The sequence below is a fragment of the Triturus cristatus genome, chromosome 12 (genome assembly GCF_964204655.1).
Source record: "Triturus cristatus chromosome 12, aTriCri1.1, whole genome shotgun sequence".
NCBI classification, from domain to species: domain Eukaryota; kingdom Metazoa; phylum Chordata; class Amphibia; order Caudata; family Salamandridae; genus Triturus; species Triturus cristatus.
Genome location: NC_140595.1, coordinates 292,800,862 through 292,824,223, shown reverse-complemented (window position 1 = coordinate 292,824,223; position 23,362 = coordinate 292,800,862). Strand labels below are relative to the sequence as shown.

Here is a 23,362-nt window from a genome sequence, read left to right as displayed (position 1 = left end):
AGGAGAGCAGCTCAAACAATGTGATGCCCTTTTTCTGCCAGAATGAGACGTTTTGTAGAGGCCTCCTCTGTTCTGATTCAAAATGACCAACATAATTACAGTGGCAGTGTAGCGGAACCAGTGTCGAGCTGGGATGAGCGATGCAACCTGTGGTGGCAGGCTTGGTCATGTGGGTGAGTGTGCAGGTGGCAGATGTTGGGTGTAGTGGTATCATACCGCAGCTGTGGTTACTTCACAAATAAGCGCTGGTGGCAGTCTGGTTTCCATCACCCACCTGTTTGTTTGGGAGGTGGCTGAACTTCTTTAGCCAATCAACTTCCCAGTGCTCGGACTAAGCTCGGGCCTGCACATTAAATCTTTGCAAGCTGGGTAATTTTCTTCACTGTCCTGAGAGGTGCAAGGAAATCGGCCAGTGGTCAGCCTGCAAACTGTTAAGATGCCTCAGTGATTTAAATGTTCGTCTCTAACATCTGCAGTCTCCTGCTTGTCACGGTTTGAATTCCAGCTAGGCCAAAGCAACTTCCCATTTTCTATGGATTGGTAAACTGACGTCAAATACATTGGGTAGCTGCAACACCTGTTATTGATAGCACTCAGATGGCAACATATGTGGTACAAAAGTGACATATGAAACAAATTATTACATTTTGGACCCAGCGACTAAAAAACATGAAAAAGATCGCAAAAATCCAAAAGGGTCATAATTCTCTAACAAAATTGTACCCTACTGTTGTATCCAGTAAAGCCTGTCTGTATGAAGAAGGTTTGCATACTAAGCGTCGGGGATTATCTTGCTATATTATCTAACAGATCTAACTTGAAGAATTGAGATGCCATGTCAAGTAAGTCAAAGACTTATGATGTGAGAGGACTTGAAGTGGACAGTCCAAGTAGTGGTAAACATTGAAACCCTGCATCTCAGATGAGCAGCTTTCATCGCCATGCCTTGAGTAAACATCCTAAGTTGAATGTTTGGGCTTAAGGGAGCAGAATATATTAATGCCTCTTCCTAGCTACTGAGATTACTAGATGTAGATCAATCGAGTTGTTATTTATTTTTTTAATTCCGCTTTATACAACACTTGTTGAACTAATCAAGATCATATCAACATTATTTGCAGTACATCTAAATGAAGAAATTGGGAAAATGTAAGTGTTTACAGCTGTAATAGTATGACAATGAGCAGTATAGCACCAGAAGTGACTCGCCTCATGATCCCAAAGCGATCCATCGATGGACACCAAATTTAGACTTTTTTGGTATCAGCCCTTTGCCTGGCAGATAGGTTTCTGTAGCATAGAGCAACCATTTATTCACTGTTGCCATTCATGACCAGAAGGGGCAGAGGTCAACATTTAATACTTGGCAGTGTATCTCTTATAAAGGAAAAAACCTATACCTATTTGTTTATGGGAGCTACATACAGATCCTGGTTTGCATATTATATCTGACAATGCTTGCTTGATTGATAAATCACTGGAGTAAGTGATTGCTTACCGGTATGTCTTAATCATCCCACACCGCAAATCACACAAAACAAATCACTGTCTGACATCTGAAACATTCCAGGGAAGGAATTTTGCCCTTTTTCCAGAGGTGTTCTAGTGTAAAATACTCTTTGCATGTATTTTAGTTGAACCATACAGAGCCTGGGTGAAATTGCCTGTTCCCTGGCTGCCATCTTTGCCTCTTGTCACTCCCTGTTGTCTAAAAGACCTAGATCTGCTTGTCAGGCAAGCTTTATCCCAACCAATTTATTCAAGTAATTACATGCTAGGACCTAATACACATGGTTGTCCCATTTAGCCAAGTGCCAGTTCGACTTTGAGTGAACTATACGCTGGGAGATTATCCCAGTTCATCATATGCCCTTCTATAGCATGCCTTGGTTGAAGATATTTAATTAATTAAGCTTACAAAGGATTTAATTTGGCTACTATCCCAATTATCTTCCACCCTGAATATTCCAGTGGCATCCCATTATGTAAAGCTCATGGGACCGTTTGCCAGAGGTGACCAGGTTCCACACCGCAATGAAAATGACTGACCACCTGGTGGTCATGGAACATCCATCAACGATCCTTGTGACAATAGTCAGACCTGTGGAAAGGTCAGCAGGATTTGGCTACCATATAGGATATGGAAATAGGAGGTGCAAATCTAATCTCACATATTGAAGAAGAGGATTTCTTCTCAAGTCTCTATTTAGAATCATACTTCTGAAGATGGATTTTGAACAGTTGGGAATCAAATTATGAAAGGAGAACTGGTTAACACCCAACTCTAATTTTGTTTCTAGCAACTTTCATTTGCACGAACATCTGGGGCTTCTCCATTTCTCTCAAGATATAGGTACCCTTTCTTCCTTTTCCCCAAACTGCTGTAATAAGGGCAATGTTATAACCAACTGTTGGGTCCAAAGCCCCTTTTGTGATGGTTATGTGCTCAACTGCTCCGTTCTATATTTTTTCCTGTGCAAGAGACTTGAGTCCCAAGACTAGTGCTCTCCATGGTTTTGGGTTTGATTCTAGACTCTCTTGAACAGTAAGGGCACAACCAAAGAGGTACTTCATTTAATTGTGAACAACAAACTTCTCAGTGACCAGGTAAGGCTAGGCTATGACACACCGACTTTCTGTCATTGACCGCCTTATCTGTAGTTATGGGATATAGGCCTTTTTAGCTCGGCCATCAGCGATAACCTGTTGTATCTCTCTGTGTGACTTTGGCAAATCCACCCATTGTTATTGGCTGTTAGCTGCAACATTCCGAAATGCTGGCTTCTTATTGGTGCGTTTCTGTAAAAGTCCCTCCTTTGTGTGTTCAGCTCTCTTTCCGGCGATTTCACTCAGAACATTTTGGTTGGCCATCACACAGTACAGCGTGTGATGGCCTCTCTTCCATCCTCCCACCTGGCTATTGCAGGTCAGGCATTGTTTTGTTTTGGTTTGTAGTTTTATATAGAGCGAACCGGACCAGAAGGTCACCAGTTACGTTGCACAAGGACACATTCATTATTTGGTAGGCACGGGGAGGTTAAGTGATTTGGCCAGAATCACCAGATGTTGAGCCGTCACGCTTTTCACTTTTATTTCAGCAGCGCGCATCCATGTGTCTCCTCTTGTAGTCCTATCATTGTTTCTTTTTCCGATTTCCAGGTCTGACATGTCATTTGTAGCTGGCATCTCCATCGCTTACTCTCCCATGCCGTCCTCCCAACCCCTCACAACACTGAGCCCGCCCCCACCACCACTCCTCGCTCCAAAGTTGTGCACTGTTTGTGCACATCAATTATTTCCATGTGCAGTGCCCCCCACCTACCCCACACAACACAGCTTACCTGACCCCCTTCACAACACAGAGCTGGCCCCCACCACCACCCCTCGCTCGGAGGTGTCTGCTCAGCAGTTTCAAATATAAGGCAGTTTTGATTACTCTTTGCACCGTTCGCGCTCATGATTTAATCTCTCCCCCCAACACTGTTTAACCACCCCCACCAATACTCCTCCGTGGTAAGTAACACCACTCCTTCCGCAGTTGTGGTTTGCACAAGGTGTGTTGTTTATAGGTAGACAAGCCCTCATGGGCCGTGGATGCAGACTGCCGGCTTTCTGGTGGGTGCATTTCAAGCAGGCCCTTCTGCGGCCCTGGTGCTCACATGGAAAGTTGGTGGGTGATAAAGAAGAGCACATAATCCACACTCGCGGTGGGGGCCAGATGATCTCGCAAACAAGCAGCCCCAGCTCGATTTCCCCCCCACTCCCCCCCTTCCCCAATTCCCCATCCCTGACTGGATTCTAAGAGATTTGTATTCATTTTCACCTAATATCTCCCAAAGTACGGAGACAGACGCATTTGTTTTCAGAAAGGTTTAGGGCGCCACCTTCTTTTCTGGGGCGTAGTGGTTTTGCCATGTATAATTTTAACTTATTTTTATTTGTTAAACATATGCATGCGACCTTCACAGAGCTGCAGAAATTAATGTATTTTGCATGTCTGCAAACAGTTAGGCCTGGGCGGTAAATTTAGTTGCGCTCGTGGAATTTGCGATATTTTGACATTTTCGCATTCCGTGGAGAGCGCGAAAATGTCCAAACTTTCACAATCTGCCACGAAACGGAAGTATTTTTCTTGTTCGCGCTTCCAAAATGCGACAGCGCGCGCGAGAACGCGACTTACCGGGTCCCTGCGTTCGCCAACGAGTTTTCCTATCCGTTCGCGTGCGCCACGAGATATTGGATTGTTTGTAGCCGGTCGCGCTATCCCGCGACAGTTTGCGATCGCGAACACGTCATTGCGATCGCAAACACATCATTCGACCCGGAACAGGAAATTAACATCGCGAGCAAGATGGCCGTGCCCATTAGCGACCGCATGGGCAAGATAGAGATATATTTCCCCACGAGCACGCAAAAACACATCGCGAATGGGCGGGAAAAGCACTCTCCGCATCTTCGCGAAAGTTCCGCGTGTTTGCGGAGATTTTGCGCAATTTCGCGATAATTTGCGAAAGTCAATTTTGCAAATTCCGCCCACCCCTACAAAAAATGACGGAAGACTTGTGAAATCACTTTCACTGAGGCTGGGACTTATTAGTTTCTGCTTATGAGTACGATGATATGTTTGTATTTAACCAACAGAATTGTGATTTACAGCAGCTCATTTAGTAAACTATTCTCTTGAGCATCAAGTCTCCTTGTAAAAAGGCCATAGATAATGGGATTATGTCTTAAAAACAGCATGATAGGACCGTTTTTAATTAGCATCCATCTTCACACCAACCATTTTTCAATAACCTGATGCAGGATAATTTTATGGAAACGACGGCATCAACAATAACGTTTTACTTAAAAACAAATATGTTCACGGGGCATCATAAGGCTTTGCAATGAATTATAGTGCTTGTGCATTTACACATGGGGAGGGAATTGTTTAGCGCCCGCTGCACAAAACATTTTCTCCAGGCGCGCTGTACAGCAGGCGATGGAAGCCAGATGGAGAGGGATACACACTAATCACTGGTTGCATTCTCAAAGGCTCCAAACGCTGATAAATAGTGTTTATTATATAATAGTATTTATCACTTTCTTTAAACGGTTAAAAATCCTCGATCATTTTTTGTTTCAACGGGTAATACTTACAGCTTATTAACGAGACGCTTTAACTCCAACAGAGTTATTTGAGTTCTTTATAAAGTGCAACTCAACCGCTCACGTGCTTTTTCATTTACATGTTTTGTCACTAAGCAGAGCTGTTCATGTTTTCAGGAAAATACATGCAGCGCAACTCTGAACGCGCACTGGTGCCTCTTTACTTAAAAATTTAATTTGCCTACATTTCTTTTCTTGCAAAATGCCATATTTCCCGCTGTGACAATTTTCGGCAACCTGATCACTTGTTTTATTATTTTGTTTTATAATTTTTGTTAACACGACCATGGAGCTTCTACTGACATTTTAGTGGCCTGTCAATCACAGCACAATGCATCTATATGCAACACTATATATATATTATAAAGTATCAATATGGTGGTAACGATAACCCCGCCAAAGTCACCCCAGACCGGACCGTTTCAGTGAGTGGAACCTGCCTCTTAAATTGACTCTGCCTCAGCTTAGCAAGCCTTTCCGAGCCTCTGACATGTTGTGCCATCTTTCAGCGTTCTCAGGCAAATCAGTTTTAAGGCGGCAGTGTTAACAAATGGTTGCACTTCTCAATCATAACTTTAAGAAATATTTTGAACAATATTAAAAAAGATAATTTTATCTCATCAAAAAAACTTTACCCCTTCTATTTCTGTGAAATGGTAATGAATGGATTGGTTTGACTGGCTGCTTACAACGCTTTATGCGGCAGGGGTGAGCAAATCATGCGGCAAGAAAAGGAAGAATTGCAATATTAAAAGTACAATCGGTGGTAGCTCAGGTGCTTTGGTACATATTTAGCAACCACTCTCATTGTCCACACAAATGACCATAATTGTACTTGTCAAAGCAGTGCTATTAGTGTCAATGCTTCCATGTTGAAGAACAGTAGATGTTGCGGCACACAGGAACACGTGCTGCATGGCTAAATTCTTATAAGGTTCTGAAGGTGAGACCGATTGCATTGCAAATGCTTGTTTTAATCTTGACTGTGTAGAATACCTTTTATCTTATGTGTGTCATAGGATACATATGAACAGACCTCTCATTCTGAGACTGAAAAGTTAAAGGTGAGGTGCACTTGGTGAGTAGTCTACCACTCATTTTGGTATGGTTACACCAATATGATTTGCATATTATTCTGAATCTAAGGTCATCAGGCTATTTCATGGTTTTTGACAGCACTAACTTAAAGGAACTGTGATTAATGCGCAAAAACAATTACATACATAATTTTGTTCTGAAGGCGGGGTTACATATCCTTTTTAGGAAAGAGGTAAAGATATTGAGGCAGATGGTAGAAAATTGATTTATTGAGCCTGTAGATACAACAGAATGGCTCAGCTCAGTGGCTGTCACCAAGAAGCTGATGGGAATTTAAGGTTTTGCATAGATGTACAGGGCTTAAATAAAAATGTCCCCAGTTTTGTTGTCTTCTGCCCTACATTGACTAAATGTTGTTATTGTTTAAAGATGGATTCTTTTCAAAATTAGACTTGACCAGTGCTTATAATCAAATAAGATTGCAATATGATTCTAAGGTGTAGATTTTGTTCTTTACCACTGAAGTCACCCTCCAGTTCAGTGTGTTACAAAGGCTTATGACAGACATATTTGGGGAGTAGAGGCTTGTCTTCTTTACAAACAAAATGTTGCACTTTGAAAGGTATATAGTGGAGCACCGTTTTTGTTTTAAAACAGTCTGGCTCCGATAAGCTTGCTGGGCTGGATGCTAGGCTGCAGAGTTTCACCAATTCTGTTGAATATGTTGCAGGCTGGAGAAAGAGTGGCAGATAGCTTATCCCAGTTACCTGTTGTCAGTGAGAAGAGTTATGTGATGGAAACTGAAGAAGTAGTAGCAAGTAAATGCAATGTCATGGAAGGTTTGGATGGTGTGGTGTCAAAGGAAGAATGAGAAAGAGCTATGGTAAGGAAAAGACAGTTCTGATAATGGGGAAGGACTTGTTAATTAGGAGTTATCTTCTGGTGACTCCCAGTCCACTTTTCAATATTCTAGATGAGTTGATGTGTGAAGAGTTTGTAATTATGAGGGGTGATAAATTTGTCCCACCCCAAGGGGTCCGAAATAAATTAATTGGTCTTGCTCACGAGGGTCATCTTGGACGAATGTTAACAAAAAAAGGGGTTGCAAGACATAAAAAATCAAGAGTGGATGGTTGATTGTGTGGAATGGAAAGAATAAAAAATGACTGAAAGTAGTGGAAGGAAGCAATGCTGTTTCTAGGGTACTGATGAGCCAGGCACACTTTGGGAGAGAGTTTGTCTTGAGATGCGTTAGTCGTGGTGGACATACTTTCAAGGTGGAGAGAAGTGTGACTTTGAGATCTGTTACTACTCAATGTACAATTAGGTTGTTCAAAAATATCCTAAGCAGAGAAGGCTTTCCCACTTATCTAAGCAGACAATGCTACTCTGTTAACTTCAAGTGAAACACTGCTGTTTTCTGGAGCGATTTCGTGTGAAGCATATTTGGACTACTTAGTATAATACTGAGTGTAGTGGGCTGGTCAAAAGGGTCAAAAGGTTAATTGACGGTTCTATGGAACTGGCTGTAAAGTCAAAGATTGATATAGAAGACGCAGTAAGATATGGTGCGGGTGCATCTCACTACAGTCTAAGACAGCAGCAGTAAAACTCCTTTTTAATTGATGAGGTCGGAATTGGGATTACTTGAATGGTTCCAGAATAGCTGAGAAATTATGAAGATTTTGAATGTGGTTGTCAGAGGTGGCTCTCCAGAGGGGTCTGAGTCAAGGTAAAGTCAAACAGAACACCAAAAGGCTATACCAAGTTCAAAGGAAATTTAAAAATGAGGAGTGTGTCAGGACTGAGGGAGTTGGAGAGTGGACAACAATAGAATTAAGGGTGTCTTGCTCTTTATTGGAGGGGGCAGGTGGGTGCGGGTCATGTGTACTAGCTGAAACAGCTAGTGGCATGTGCTGTGAAATGAGACGAGGACACAGAAGCCAGGAACAAGAGGGGGGCAGTGATGATGATAGTATAGCACACCAGGTATAAGATGGGGCAGTCGTGAAGAACCGGGTTCTGTGTTACATGTTTTTTGTTGTGTTGGGATTCCAGGTTGTCGGAGGAGATCAACTGCTGCCATGTCAAGATAATCACGTGGCGGCTCTAACAAAGCATTGTCTTCATAACCTGCTGTTCTACCTATTTATCACAATATTTTTATATTAAATGGGAAAGCTCATCCATTCAGGGCATTGCAATGAGTTGTTCTAATATGTTTTTTCACTAAAGTTGATAAATGCAGGAAGAGCCTATGGGCTGAAATGATTAATGATTTTAGTGCCACTCAGGAGGCCCAGAAGCGTATGTTTTGCTGACAAAATGCCATCACCTGCTTCTGCTTCCAGCTAACGTAACCTTCAGGCAGTGGTGCCCTGTTCTATGCACCACCATCAGTAATGGAATGGGGTGCCTGGTTACTGAGGTCATATACTGGTGGTCATCAGAGTAAAGCTTTTGTGTAAGCAGGGAGCACACCTCTTGGCAATAGTACAAAAAAGTGGCTTCTCTCTGTTTGTGGAAGAGAATTTTTCTGAGAGCATGACTTGCTCAATGCATGTTGTCTGACCAGTTCTGATGTCTAGGAAGAGTAATGGCATTATTTAACAAATGCAGTATGTGGAATTTTAGGCAAAGTATTTTTGTTTTGCCGACAAGTTGTCGGGTCATATTAATAGGCTCCTTCAATTATACTACCTCCACTCTGGTTCCAAGACGCCAGTTAGCTTGAGATTTAAATCTTATGATACTGTTTCAGACTCCAATGACTTTTGAGCCATGGTTTAAGGCTGGGGCTAACTGCCCCATAGTAGACTGCTTTCCTTTTAGCTGTTCTATGCACCCTAAATGAGCACAGTCTTATCTCTCTTTTTTGTGGTAATCTATACTATATAGTGTTTTCTTGAGATAACACTGTTCCCTTTACTTGTCCTTTGTTTTGACAAACGGTTGCTAACAATATATTCAAAGTAATTCTTGTGATACAAAAAGAGTCTTACATGGTCTGAGTGTAGAAAGGGCTCTTGTTGTAGACCAATTCCTTTAATTATTTGAATATGCTATTACTTACATAAGGTTTCCCAGAATCCGAAATGGAAGTACCATAGCCCTCTGCTGCACGTTTGGTCATCTACTTCATCCTATCTTGGATCCTCTTCCTAAAGGTGAAGCTCGCCCTTATACAGTTGGGGCTAAAGCATATTAGTCTAGATGCACTATCCAAGACTTAAACTCAGGTGTGTGGATTGGCAGGGGGTTCTATGTAGTTATCCTGTCAGTACTGTGTTTTTGACATTCACATGGTTAACGTCTAGTGCAAACAGGAGGTAAAATTAAAGGGCACGTTTGATAGTTTTTTCAAAGGGAAGCATCAAACAACTGCTTCTGTTAAAATCCTCCTCCAGGGAGTGCCAGGGCTGTAAGTGCTGTTTGTATGCATTTCTGTGCAGTGGCTATGAATGGCACCGATTGTGTGTTTGATGTAGAGCTGAGACTCGGTTTGGCACACCATACTCAAAAAATCTTTTGCTGAGCTCTTGGATTTTTTTTACCACCACAACCTCTCCTTCATCTCAAACCCCCCGCCCCCCTACCCCTCATCCATCATTACTCTTTTTTTCAGATGGATGCTTCTAATCACACACAGATCATGAGCTCTACTCCCATGTTTGTCAGCCTTCCGACAAATTAATAAAAAATCTTCAGTGTTCCAGGGAACAATGAACCTAATGAAAACTACAGAATATAGGATATAAGCCGTACTGAGACTGAAGGAAACTGTCTCGTGCTTGGATGTGCACAACGTGTGCATTTGGTGCTTGGGCTCCGGCCACAACTCTTACGTCATATGACCAATGTGCTCTAATGCACCAAAATGTGATTGAGGTGGGTAGGGGAGTTGTACATCTCCAAGCATAAGATGTCGCAGTGTTCACAAAGGCCCTGCTCCCCCTCCAAGTTGTGTGCCTGTTACTGGTCCTGAGGCATGTTCCTGTAACTGCCCACTTCCTTCTCAGAACCTTCTGGTAAGTCGATGTATGAGTCCCAACGCAAACACAAAAAAGCAAAGCAGGGCTTGGCCCCATGGTTTCAAAGAAAAAGTGCAAGTGCATCAAGATTTGAGTCTCACACTCTCCAGGTCCCCAGCCACAGAACCAATACCTCAGCTGGTACCTACATACCTCGAGTTCCCCGGGCCATTGCCCGTCCCCTAGCAAATGGAGGATTTTGAGGAGGACATGCTGAAAATCTTTAGTATGCTTCTGGCTCTGTCACATACACCATCGGGTCCTTCATTGGATTACCATTGGCAGGCCTTCTCTTGACGCGATCTGTACCCATGGGACCCATTAATAGGTCATTACTGATTGCAGTACTGACTTCCATACTAGGCCCCAATATCCACACTGGTTCCTGTTGCAGATAACCACTTCACTGGTGCCAATTGATGACCCAAGGCTGACTCCAATGTCGGACTCTGAACTGACATCAACCCTAACTCAACTGAAGTACTGATGTTGTTTGACAAAATCACAAAAGGTCACGCGGTTTTTATGCAACCTCAATTTAACCCTGTGCCTCTACTGTGATGCAACTATCAGCAGAGACACCATTCTCTTAGTCGAAATCATGTTCTTGTTTGCCCATTACTCGACAAGTGGTCTAGGGGCTCAGGCTAGCTCCTGGTGATCCAGATTTTCTCTCCAAGCACCCTACTCTGAAAAGTCTCATTGCGCAAGGTGAATCGTAGTTCATTTCTAACCATTCCTACCTGATCAGGACGGATGGTTTTGGCAAGCAAATGTTTTCTTCTGCTAGCCAGGCACTGCAGTCCATAAACTCATAGTCTGTTGGTTTGACTGATAAACGCATGCTTATTGAAACATGTCCAACAAGATCTTCCTGGCTGAGCCAGAGAAGCCCTGAGTACTTCCAGGTCTGACAGTCCATGAAGGGCAGGATGCAGCGCAATATGTCACCCACGCAGCTTAATGAACACAAATTATGTTGCCCACAGAGCAATTGGCACATGTGTTGTGCTCTGCAGACACGCTGGGAAGAGGTCAACTGGATTTTCTGGCAGTGTGCAAGTACCACTGATGGACATGCTCTTTAAAGGGCCTCGCCTTTTTTTAAAATGTGTTTTTAGAGACGGTGGACTCTGAGCTCAAATGGTTTAAAAATAGTAGTGCCACAAAACGTTGCTTGGGTTTATTGGCTCCAGCAAAGCATTTTCCCCATCCCTTCTGCAAGTTTAAGGCTTTCATGTAGGGGTGAGCCTGTAGGTAATGACTATCTTGTCAGCCAATTATGTAGCAAACATACCAATCTTTTCGAGGCCTCGAATGCAGAGCAAGCAGACATCGCGCTGGCCAGCTTGTACAGAGCCCTAACTCCTTTTACCCTGCTACAACAGTTGCCAAACAACTTTATTTTTTCTCAGGGCTCACACCAGACTGGTGGAATACATCATTCAGTATTTCCTTCCAAGTTGGCCATCCACCACATCTGAGAAATGGGTCTTACTGATCTTCCAAAAGTGTTACACCCTGCTTTTCACATCTGTAATTTGGTGCTGTGCCTGGGATACTGACCCAATACAAGTGAAACCGTAGGAAGTCCTTTTGTTTGTTTTGTTTCAATGCCTTAAAGTGAGCACTGTAACAGGTTTTTAGTCAGGCCTTTTGGTCTTTGTATGTTGCCGGACCAACTGCCCTTGTTTAAATCACCAGTTGTGATGCAGTTTATTACATTGTTCACTCCCAAACCGTATGGAATACCCTGTGGGACTTTAACTTGGTCATGACATTTTTTGTGTGTACACCCTTTGACTATATTCATAGTGTTCACGGTCACTGGACTCCAAAAACTGGCTTCTTCATTGTGGTTGTTAGCTCACATGAGTGAACTACAGTTACTTTCAGTGGAGCTGCCCTACACCACAACCTTCCTAGAGAAATTGTTGCTGAGGACTTGGTGGCATTTTGCCTTAGGTTGTGACTCCCTTCTTGTAGGAAAATAACTTTTTGCCAGATACCTGATGCCAATTTGACTGAGTGTGCGCTGGGACCCTGCTAACCAGGCCCCAGCACCCGTGTTGTTTCCCAAAACTGGACCATTGTTTCCACAATTGGCACACCTATATGACACGTGCAATTCCCTTGTAAAAGGTACCCCTGTTACCAAGGGCCTTGTGACCAGATAGGGCCTCTGAGGGCTGCAGCATGGATTATACCACCTTTGGAGACCCCGCACCTTAATACCCACACACTACCATTGCAGGCAGCGTGTTCAGGTGCAGACCAAAGTGAAGAGTCGGCATGGCACACATCCGTGTGTGCCATGCCCACCAACACTGCCTTTGTCATGGGTAAGTAACCCCTCTAGCTGGTCTCACAGCCCTAAGGCAGGGTGCATCATACCACAGGTGAGGGTATAGCTGCTTTAACAATGTGCCCCTAAAGTGTCTGTGCCATTCGCAGACATTGTAAATGCAGTAAATCTATCTTGAGTACATGGTCTGGGAGCTTGTCAACAGGAACTCCACAGCTCCGTGGTGACTATACTGAAGACTGAGAAGTTTGGTATCAAACGTCTAAGCATAATAAACCCACACTGATGCCAGTATTGGATTTATTATAAAATGCACTCAAAGGGCATCTTAGAGTGCCTCCTGAAAAACTACCGACCTATAGTGTACTGGCTGACCGTTCCCCACCAGCCATCCTCCACCAGCGAGGTTTCTGATGAACTGAGAGCCTTTGTGCTCAAGGATCTCAGAAACAAAGCCAGCTCTAGGTGGAGGTGCTTCACACCTCCCCCTGGCAGGAACAGCAACAGTTGGCGGTGAGCCTCAAAGGCGCTCACCTTCTGATGTGCTGATTTGGACAGCTCCAACTAGTGGAGATTCCCACACCCCTACCCAAACCCCACTTTTGACAGCACGACAGGCGGGAAAATTAGTAACCAGAGTAGGAGTGTCTACCTTAGCCTGGCACACCCCTAGGGTCGCCAGGATCTGAGGTGAACCCCTCTCTTAGAAATTCTCTATCTTGAGTTGGAGAATTATGCCCAAAAGGATCAGGGATTTGCCCTTCTCCTCAAAAGGGTGTAGTCACCCTAGGGGACAGTAGCCATTGGCTACTGCCCCGACCTCAGCAACAAACCTAAATTTAGTATTTAAAATCCCCAAGAACCTCTTTGGGCTAGAGAAGCGACTGCCCTGCATCCGCCGGTACAAAGACCGCAGTAGTTGAGGACCAACCCTTGTTTTGACATGACAAATTACTATAAAAGGAACCACAAGACCGCAAGCGGTAGAGGACCGACACTTGTGGCGATGCCACTCTTCCCAGCCAGAAGAATGCCCCACAGCTGGATGTCCTCCATGATCTAGAGGGACCCTCTAGACCCAAGCTGAGCACAGCTCTGTTCCAGAGAGCCTGTACCCTTCTCCAAGTGGCCCTCTCGGCCTCCTCCTGGCCCGCCTGCTTGACCGCAGCCTTTCCGAGATGGCCCAACCTCGGTGGAACTCTACCATCCCCTGCGCATCACCATCCCCATCCCCACAACCGCAACTGCTGAACTGGTGGTGCCTCCCTTCGATCAATAGTGTCTCGCTGATGACTACTGCGACGGTCCCGGCGTTGGCAGCCTACCGAGTCCCATTTATCCCTATTGGCCTTCGCTGACTCCGAGAGCGGAACACAATTGCCGGTATGGACTGCGCGGCGTTGCTACCGAACTTTGCACCCAGCTGTCCTAGTGCCTTTGGTGGTGCAGTGCCTAGCTAAAACTGCCCCTTGCCCTGGGTAGGACTAACCATTGAAGACTGGCAATGTAAGTCATGTACTTATCCGCTCATTCATAACACTGTTTTCCTTCCTTAGGATTGCATTGCATTCTAACGATTACCTGCAACTGTCTTTCTTGTACCAGTTCCAACTGTTTCGAGTCGACAATACCAGAGTAATTCCAAGACCATAAAGTATTCCTACTGCCTTTTTGAAAGTATTACCTGCCTGTAACTGAGTTCAACTTGGTTCCTGAAATAAAAGTAACTAAGGTAATTACAAAACATTGGTCTGGTGTTAGTCATTGAGTGTTGCTCGTATGGGTGTGTACAACAAATGCATTCACGCTACCCTCTGATAAGCCTTACTGCTCAGCCCAGCTACCTCTAAATTGAGAGTCAGGTATTCTCTACTTTAACCTCTGCCATACCTTTGGGGACTCCCTGGAGGAGAAGACGCTCTATCAGTTGGTTCCATAAAGGCGTTTGGTTTTAACATTGATCGTACCATGGTCAAATGAGTGGGCGGTCAGCATGTTTTAGGGTTTTCTGAAGCAAAAAAAGGGAAGTCTGCGGAAGAGGACCCTTTCGAGGTAGATGGCCCTCAGCATCAAGATCTACTACACACTGTCCAAGAAAACAGCCTTCTGATGGTCTGAGGGTCATTCCATCATTGCAGAGTCTGGTGTGACTCCCCTTTGCATGAGGGGGCCTGAATCAGCCAGTCTGCGATGTGCTAGTCTCTGTACATGTTTAGAAGGCACTACTGCCGAGGGATCCAGGTCTGGTTTGAATGGCACTTCTCCCTCTTGGTTATACAGAACGTTTCATTTGAGTCACTTCTCAGACCCTTGACTTTTGGGACACATTCCTGTAGTATCTGTTCTAAAGGTGAGGAATCTGTAGTTGGAAGTATCCTTTAGAAGAACAAATTCCATGCATTTGGTAATGGAAGTATCCATTAGAAGAACAAATTGCATACCTCCTGTAATGCTCCTTCTGGTGAAGTCTGTATCTCACTCCAAAATTCACACTGCCCTCCCACTTCCCTGTTCTATGGAGTGGATTTAATACCTTTTGAAGGTTCCGAGGTTGAAGATGGGCACACTGTTACCAACAGTTGTTTTGCACTCTGCATCTGAGGGCACACAAAAGGAAAATTCAAGAAACTGTTGTCAGCACACAGGGGTGATGCTTACCTATTAGTGCCTCTGTTCTGTCCTTCCAGTGTGGGCTGGAGTCCACGCATTCTCACAAAACATCATCTACCAGCGTCACTTGTGATTTCTGAAATAAAAGTCTCTGGATCAAGTCTGGCACCTATGGGATATTCTAAAAGAATTAATTTGTGGTTACAGTAGCCACCAGAAAGAGGGTAACCGACCATAAATAACTTCTTGTCAGAGACAAATGATTTTCATCCACAACAGCAGCAGAAGGGTAACCTCTTTTGCCCTGGTCCCTGGGTGATCCATTTGAGGTGGATCCTCCAGCAGCTGGCTGATGGAGGACCTCGAGTTTTGAACCTGGCACAGTGCCATGAACGCTCTCACTGGTACTATTTAGTCAGATGGGTTCTGGAACTCGAAGCAGGTTCGCACTGTTCCTGAAAAGCACAGTCTGTGGTCTTCTCCAAATGTAGCAGCCTGTTCTCACTGTAGACAATCACAGCAGTTCTTCGTCTCTAATCCAGGCTCTGCCACACACTGGCAAGGGAGATATTGGTTAGCAGAGTGATATCCCAAGATCACAGGCTCTTGCAAGCGACACTGGTATGTAGCTCCTCCTTGGATGATCAAACAACATCAGTCAAGAAAGTGGCGAAGGAGGCGGGTACTTATGGTCATTCCTGACTGATAGGGACATCTGTAACCTTTGAATCTTGACAGGCTCTTCCAATGTAATAATCCAAATTCAAATGGACAGGCAAAATGAGAATCAGACCCCATACACTGGGTCTGATTGCTCAGAGCAACAGATCGCTGTAGAAAGATTTGGGGACAGGGATGGTAACACTCAGGCAGGGACGTTACAGGTACTTCATCGGCTATAGAGGCAACCTCTCCCACCTACAAGAGCAACTTCACTAAGAGGCAGAAAGGAAGGGTTTTGGAAAAACTTGGATTACAAGGTTAACAGTGTTTGAATGTCAGACACATCTGAAGGTCACCAAGCACATAGCCAGACATGCACAAAGACCTTGCATTCATCCATACACATACACAGTTGTGTACATTCATTTTCCCTTGTTGTCCCTGACATTTGGAGGTCTGGTACTCCAGTAAAAGCAGATCTAACATACCTTTTACATGGAAGACAACAGTGGGAATCTCCTGCCGAAGGACACCGGTTGTAAAAGATTGACTCCGTACTTCTAATTGTGGTGTTAAACGATCAGTCTGCAACAGACATGGTGGAGAGGGCAGTAACCACTCTTTAAGATAGAGGCCGTATTTTAAGTGTCCCCCATTGACCTGTGAGCTAGGCTAAGGACTCTTTATTCAGTAAATATAGTGGAGACTTGCATGATTATTAAGCAAAAATGGATTCAGTTTGGAAAAAGACACAGGGCAAAGCAGCGTGTCTTTTACTGGCCATACTGTGGAAACTCTGTCCAAACATGGTTATGTTTGTTTGAAGGGAGTCAGACAAGACTTGGCATAGACAGGGCCACACATACACTTAAACTTACAGAAATCCTTTTTTCTTCATTTGTTTTACTTCGTTCTATTACCTAACCACTGGAAGGTCATTGGAGGATGGAAAAGTGTTGTATGGGCTTGCAGAGGGTTTATATTTGGTTGCTAAACTTGAGTCACTAATGTGAATATGTGTTACTCTTTTGTGCTGCTAGTTGATCTATAATATATATATTTATATATATATAACTGAGAGCTAAATGTATTTTCTTTCTGTATTCCAGGATTTCCCAAGGAGTCATCTGTAATTGGCACTTACCTTGGGAACTGAAGTTGAACGGTTATGCAGTTGTGCACTATTCGTAGTCCCATGATTTCGAAAAGATGAAAGATTGACATAGAAGGCATCCCACTTTACATTCACTTTAAATCAGAGGCCCTACTTGCTGTTTGTTATCCTTCCTGCACAAGGTTGTAACCAGCATCAAGCAAAACGTGTTTCTTTTTCACAAGCATGTCGGAAGGTTGGCTGCCACAGCAGCAGCCTCCATCGCAGCACCAGCATCCATCCCAACAGCAGCAGCATCCGCCTCAACAGCAGCCGCAGCTTCCGCCTCAACAGCAGCCGCAGCTTCCGCCTCAACAGCAGCCGCAACTTCCGCCTCAACAGCAGCCGCAGCTTCCGCCTCAACAGCAGCCGCAGCTTCCGCCTCAACAGCAGCCGCAGCATCCGGCACAGCAGCAACCGCAGCATTCGTCCCAACAGCAGGCACAGCTTTTGTCCCAACAGCAGGCACAGCTACCTTCCCAACAGCAGGCACAGCTACCTTCCCAACAGCAGCCACAGCATCCACCACAACAGCAGCCGGAGCATCATCCACAGCAAGCACAACACCCATCCCAACAGCAGCCCCAGCATCCATCCCAACAGCAGCAACAGCATCCAACTCAGCAGCAACATCCACCTCAGCAACAGCATCATGTTGGGGTGTTGGCAGCACTTGGGGAGCACTCTCTTCCACCGAATATTGTGGAGAATCCATTGGGCTGTGCAGTCTATGGCATCCTTCTTCAGCCAGACCCCAACTTACAGCACCACCAGCACCCACCACTGACTGCGGCAGAGCCTGTGCACAAATGCAGTTTGTGCGGCCACGACCTAACCCATCTTTCAAACCCACATGAACACCAGTGCTTGACCAGCCATGACAGATCATTTCAGTGTACCCAGTGTCTGAAAATATTCCACCAGGCCACAGACCTTTTGGAGCACCAGTGTGTGCAAGTGGAGCAGAAACCCTTTGTGTGTGGAGTGTGCAAAATGGGTTTTTCACTGCTCACATCTCTCGCCCAGCATCATAATGTCCATAATGGGGCTGCAATGAAGTGCTCCATTTGTGAAAAGACCTACAAAACCCCAGAGGACGAATCACCACCACCTCCACTCGTGCCCCCTGAGGCCTCGGAGAAACCCTACAGCTGCACCATTTGCCAAAAGACGTTCAAGCATCTGTCTGAGCTTTCACGCCACGAGCGTGTGCACACAGGTGAAAGGCCATACAAATGTACGCTGTGTGAAAAGAGCTTTAGTCAGTCCTCGCACCTCGTGCACCATAAGCGTACACACAGTTCTGAGCGGCCCTACAAGTGCACAGTGTGTGAGAAGTCCTTCAAGCACCGCTCTCACCTAGTGAGACACATGTATGCGCACTCCGGTGAGCACCTCTTCCGCTGTAACATCTGCGAACTGCACTTCAAAGAGTCGTCTGAGTTGTTACACCATCCATGCACACCAGTAGGAGAACGGCCGTTCCGCTGCGGAGAGTGTCAGAAATCCTTCAAACGACCCTCTGATCTGCGCCAGCATGAACGCACACACAGCGAAGAGCGGCCCTTTAAGTGTGACCTTTGCCAGATGAGCTTCAAGCAGCAGTATGCCCTCATGCGTCACCGCCGTACCCACAAGGTGGAAGAGCCTTTTAAATGCAACTTGTGTGAGAAAGGCTTTGTTCAGCCTGCTCATCTTATCTACCATCAGCATGTCCACGGCATTGAGAACCTCTTTAAGTGCAATGTGTGTCAGAAGGGCTTCAACCAGTCCTCTGAGCTGCTGCGGCACAAGTGTGTCCAGAGTGCTGAGCGGCCGTTCAAGTGCACGCTATGCAACAAGTCTTACAAACGTTCCTCAGCCTTGCAGAAACACCAGTCAGCACATTGTGCAGAGAAACCACTGAAGTGTACTCTGTGTGAGCGACGCTTCTTTTCCTCTTCTGAGTTTGTGCAGCATCGCTGCGACCCAGCCCGCGAGAAGCCTCTTAAGTGCCCAGACTGTGAGAAGCGCTTTAAGTACGCCTCAGATCTGCAGCGGCACCGGAGAGTTCACACCGGGGAGAAGCCGTACAAGTGCCCCTCGTGTGAGAAGGCCTTCAAGCAACGGGAACACCTTAACAAGCACCATAGTGTGCATGCCCGGGAGCAGCAGTTCAAGTGTATGTGGTGTGGGGAGCGGTTCCTAGATCTGGCACTGCTTCAAGAGCACAGTGCGCAGCACACTGCAGAGGGCGCCTACCAGGTGGCAGCATGTTTGCCATGAACACCCCCACTCGCCAAAAATCAGCAACTCGCAGCTGATAAACAAAGGCCATCCAGGCCCATCTTGGAGCCAAACCCCACTCCAAATACAGTGATAGAATTATTAGCACTTGATTGAGCATGGAGCGGTCCTCTGTGGGAAATAGCTGCCTTTTTCCTGAGAGCTACCCCCATTTGTAAGAGTACTCCAAGTTACGTTTCGCTGTCTTTGGGAAGCATGTTCATGAATTGGGGGCAATACAGTATCCATTCATGGTCACTGGGTGTTGCAAACCATGGCTCACTGATGTATGGTTCACCAAATGGTCCCAGAACACCACTTTCCTTTGTATTCTGAGAGAAGTGTGTGAATTGTATGAGGGATATTGAGTATTTTACAAGGTTTCTTGTACGGTGAGAAGGGACCACTGTTATTGTGCAATGGATTGAAGGTATCATTTCAAGATTGCAGATAAGAGCTAGACCATTCCAGGAAGAGCTAGTAGAAATCAGTTTTCCCATTGTCCTAGAAATACAGATCGCTAGCAGATGCCAGAGAACTATCTCTTCATGTTATCAAAGTACATTATTGAGTCACAATAAGTAAGCTTTTGAAGTCCGATTACTGGTGTTACGCTCTGCTCACTTGCTTGTCTCTAATGGGTAGTGAAGGGAGTTTGGATGGACTACTTGCCCAAGCTTCATAAGTCAAAAGTCCTTGTAGGATTTGGCGATAACCACATTGGACAGTCATGTGTGATCAGATCACATCTTGTTAATATGTGGAAAATTGATGCCCTCTTCAACTTGGAAGCCCATTGTTTGCCCTTTATGGTTTTTAAACCAACCCATAGTAGCAAGGCACATGCACTTAGAGAGTCTAATCATTGTAGCATATCAGGACTTGTGTAGGAACACCTTACTATACTCTGGATTAATTTAACTTGTATATGTGTATGTGTATATACATATAAATCTATACTAAATATCTGTTTGAAACTATGTATGTGTTAAGGCTACATTACTCTATTAGAGTATTTTGTTAGTCAACTCACTTGTGATGCCCATACTGTCAGTTCCAGTTGATGTAATGTGGGGGACTTTTGAAAAATTATAGCACAGACCCCAACCTAGAACACACTCTTTGTTATTGTTGACCAGTATGAGTCATTGAGAGGATTTGTTGATCTGGATACTTAAAAAGTAGTCCTAGCTTCTTCAGTTGTCCTTTTATCACACTTGATGCCTTGGACTCTAATAACTCTCTTCTGATTAAAACCCGCCCTTTGGTCTCTGCAATATCATTTCATATCCATAGACTGTTTCATCTAAGAAAATCAGACTATATGAAGGTTTGGAAAGAGGGTAGTGTTCATTAAGAATCACCTCTTTAAATGTCTGTTGCTTCTAAAACCAGATCTTCGCTGGAAGCAAGCTACAAGCATCATTAAAGTTCCTTTTAATTTACATACAGTCAGGGTATTAATGAATGAGAGCCCTTAGTAGTAGGCGATCTTCACGGGGTTTCTAAGAGAACTGCCAAAAGAAAGTCTTGACACTGAGATGACTACTTACTTCCCTGTGAGAGACCAAAATTATATACATGGCGCCCACACTTTGTACAATTCAGAGCTAGATTAAATTCTGTAATTTGACTGTGCCGCTCAGAGATGTTGATCTATAGGAAGCTTCCAATCCCATAGCATATTTTGCACTTCACCAATGCATCCTCCATGTTGTGTGACTTGAATCATCAACCTGTTAGCTAAAGAGGATGATTCAATGGGTAGAGATTGGTGTATGCCTCCTCAATCATTATGCTCTGCACTGTTTTCATTGTCATTAAGGATTGATTGTTAAACACTCTTTTCCTCCACTTGATGCTTATGGTTTCCAGCAACTGCCTACGTCTGACCTTCATTGTGTGTTTTTGTAGAGAACACTCCAAGGTGAAATATTTTGACTTTCCTCGCTTTTTTTGTTTCAATTCACTGCTGATACTATTTGTTTCATGTGTTAGTTATGTCTGTCTTACATGTTGCTTAGTTTCAAGACAAAAGAATGAAATCGCAGCTCATACAGGCATGGAAATTGAGGCTGAAAATGTTTTGGATGGTCATATGTATTGGGACTATGACTGTGGATAAAAGTATATGTATTGGAATTTAAAAATGTATTTGTGTACACTTGTGGCAGAGAACGCCGAGAACAAAGGTTCACGTCATACTATAAAATTATGTGCATGATGGGACTTTACTGTGAGTAGCTGTATGTGTTTGACTGATCTTTTGAGATGATGAATGTGTCAGTCTAACTGTACTGTTAAATGCATTGAATCTTTATTATACAGGCAGTTAACATGTTTAAATGTGCCTTTGGATTAGTGTGCAGGTGAGGATTTGGCTGTGTTGGAATGGCGGTTGTAGGAAACATCTTTGCACACATGTAACTTGTTGGTGCGTCAGGCACAGTTGTAAATGGCTGGAAGTGTGACTGTAGGTTGATATTTATATTGAAAACTGACCAATACATTTATTGGTCTGTGACTTGATTGACATACATAATTATGTAACTGAACTTTTTGTTTGGGTGCATAATATATGGTGATGTGTAGGACTTTGGTGGACATATTGTATCATCAAGACGTTGAGTATATAAGTTATGTACAGGTTGTAAGACTGCTGTTGGATTAGAGATGAGATAGATACTGTATGATTGATTGTCTTCATGCAACTATAACTAAGAATTGTTGTGCATACGGGACCGAGAGTCATTGGAATGGTATGTATCACATAGACTGCATGAGGTTTTGTAGCTTCAAAATTGGGCATGCAACATTTCAAGTGTGGTACGGTGACTACATTGATATGTGTACATGAGAATTTATGTGTGTGTACAAGACTCTTGGTGTCTCTGCACAACAGTTGGGTTAGTCCGAAATGTGGGTCTGTGGCTAAGTCTCTCTTTTCTGTATGGATTGATTGTTCATCTGAATGGACAGTCTTTTTGTTAGGAAGGGGACAAGTGATAAAGATATGTTTTGCTGTGATCTCTTGGTTTGCTTTGTATTTATTTGAATTTGTAAGGTGGCTGCTAGAGAGTGTGTTTTTATATGAGAGCCTGGGTATAAATGTCAGATGGGATGTGGCAGAATGCTTTTGTCACATAAAAAAATGTTTGCAGTATAGTACAACCAGTTTTCTGTCCTCCATGCTCTTGTGGTATCCAGCCACAAAGCTGGGAGGGGGTGTGGGGGGGGGGGGGAGTAATAGCGTGGGTGGAGGGGGGGGGGGTAGCACCTTTCCAGAGGTCATGTTTAGATGTTCTCTCTTCCTATTAAAGTTTCCCAGAGTTTCTTTTAAGGACGATATATGTACAGCCCTCCAGACTCCACTATTGGGGCTCCCACTTAAGCTACAGGCCAGTTGTTTCCAGCAGTGTAAATGTTGTTGCTTGCATTAACATTGATTCCACTCTCCATTGTGCATTTTTGTTTTTGTCAAGCTGAGTGGGTGCCCAGGTCCCTATGATCTCGTACTTCTGTTAATCTCTTTCAGTGCTGGCTTTCAAGATCCCCTTAGAATATAAGAATTACTTTACTCACGTTAGCCTGAAAAAATTCAGAGATTTTTAAATCCGAAGATTTTTCTACTCTTGCTCCCTTGCACAGAACCAAAAAGGAAAAGGGTCAGTCCTCCTCTTACAAAGGGGGCACTGTGTCCTCCTCTGTTCTGTTTTCTTAAATGTCCAATGACAATGTTAAGTCGCACTTCTCTTTATTTCTAAAGTAATAAACTACCCAGAGTTACAATGTAGGGTGCTCTACACCTAATATAAATCCACAGTTTGAGCCCCCTGAAGCTGTGTGACATGGTACTTGAGTTGGGCTGATAGCATTGGGTTGGGTCAGGGCCGGGCTGGACTGAAAGCATGAGTTCCTATAATGTGGAGTGTTTCTAAGTAAGCTGGTGTTTGTGCTGGACAGTTGAGATGTCAGTTTTCTGAGCAAGTGAGAAATGGAACAATGAGTGGAGGAACCATTCTGTGTTTTTGCTTTTTTTCCTAATGAGATATACATTGAATGCTTTGCCCTAGCTTTAAAAGAATACAAGCACGACCCAAATAAAATAACCTGTTTTTTTTAAAGCTTACTTTTCTTTGGGAGCAC

General features: G+C 44.2%; 1 protein-coding gene across 4 annotated transcripts in view; it reads left to right on the top strand.

Moving 5' to 3' along the window:
- The window catches only part of ZNF319 (zinc finger protein 319), a 158,370-nt gene that overhangs the window by 77,851 nt on the left and 57,157 nt on the right, over positions 1–23,362 (top strand). For 3 of the 4 annotated variants that reach the window (XM_085636804.1, XM_085636805.1, XM_085636803.1), the window contains exon 2: positions 16,908–23,340. The exons of the other annotated variant lie outside the window; for it this stretch is intronic. In XM_085636804.1, the coding sequence (XP_085492930.1) occupies positions 17,138–19,216 (2,079 nt within the window). In that variant the 5' untranslated portion in view covers positions 16,908–17,137 and the 3' untranslated portion in view covers positions 19,217–23,340. Of the gene's footprint in view, positions 1–16,907; positions 23,341–23,362 lie in introns of those variants that run through there. 4 annotated transcript variants of the gene reach the window in all.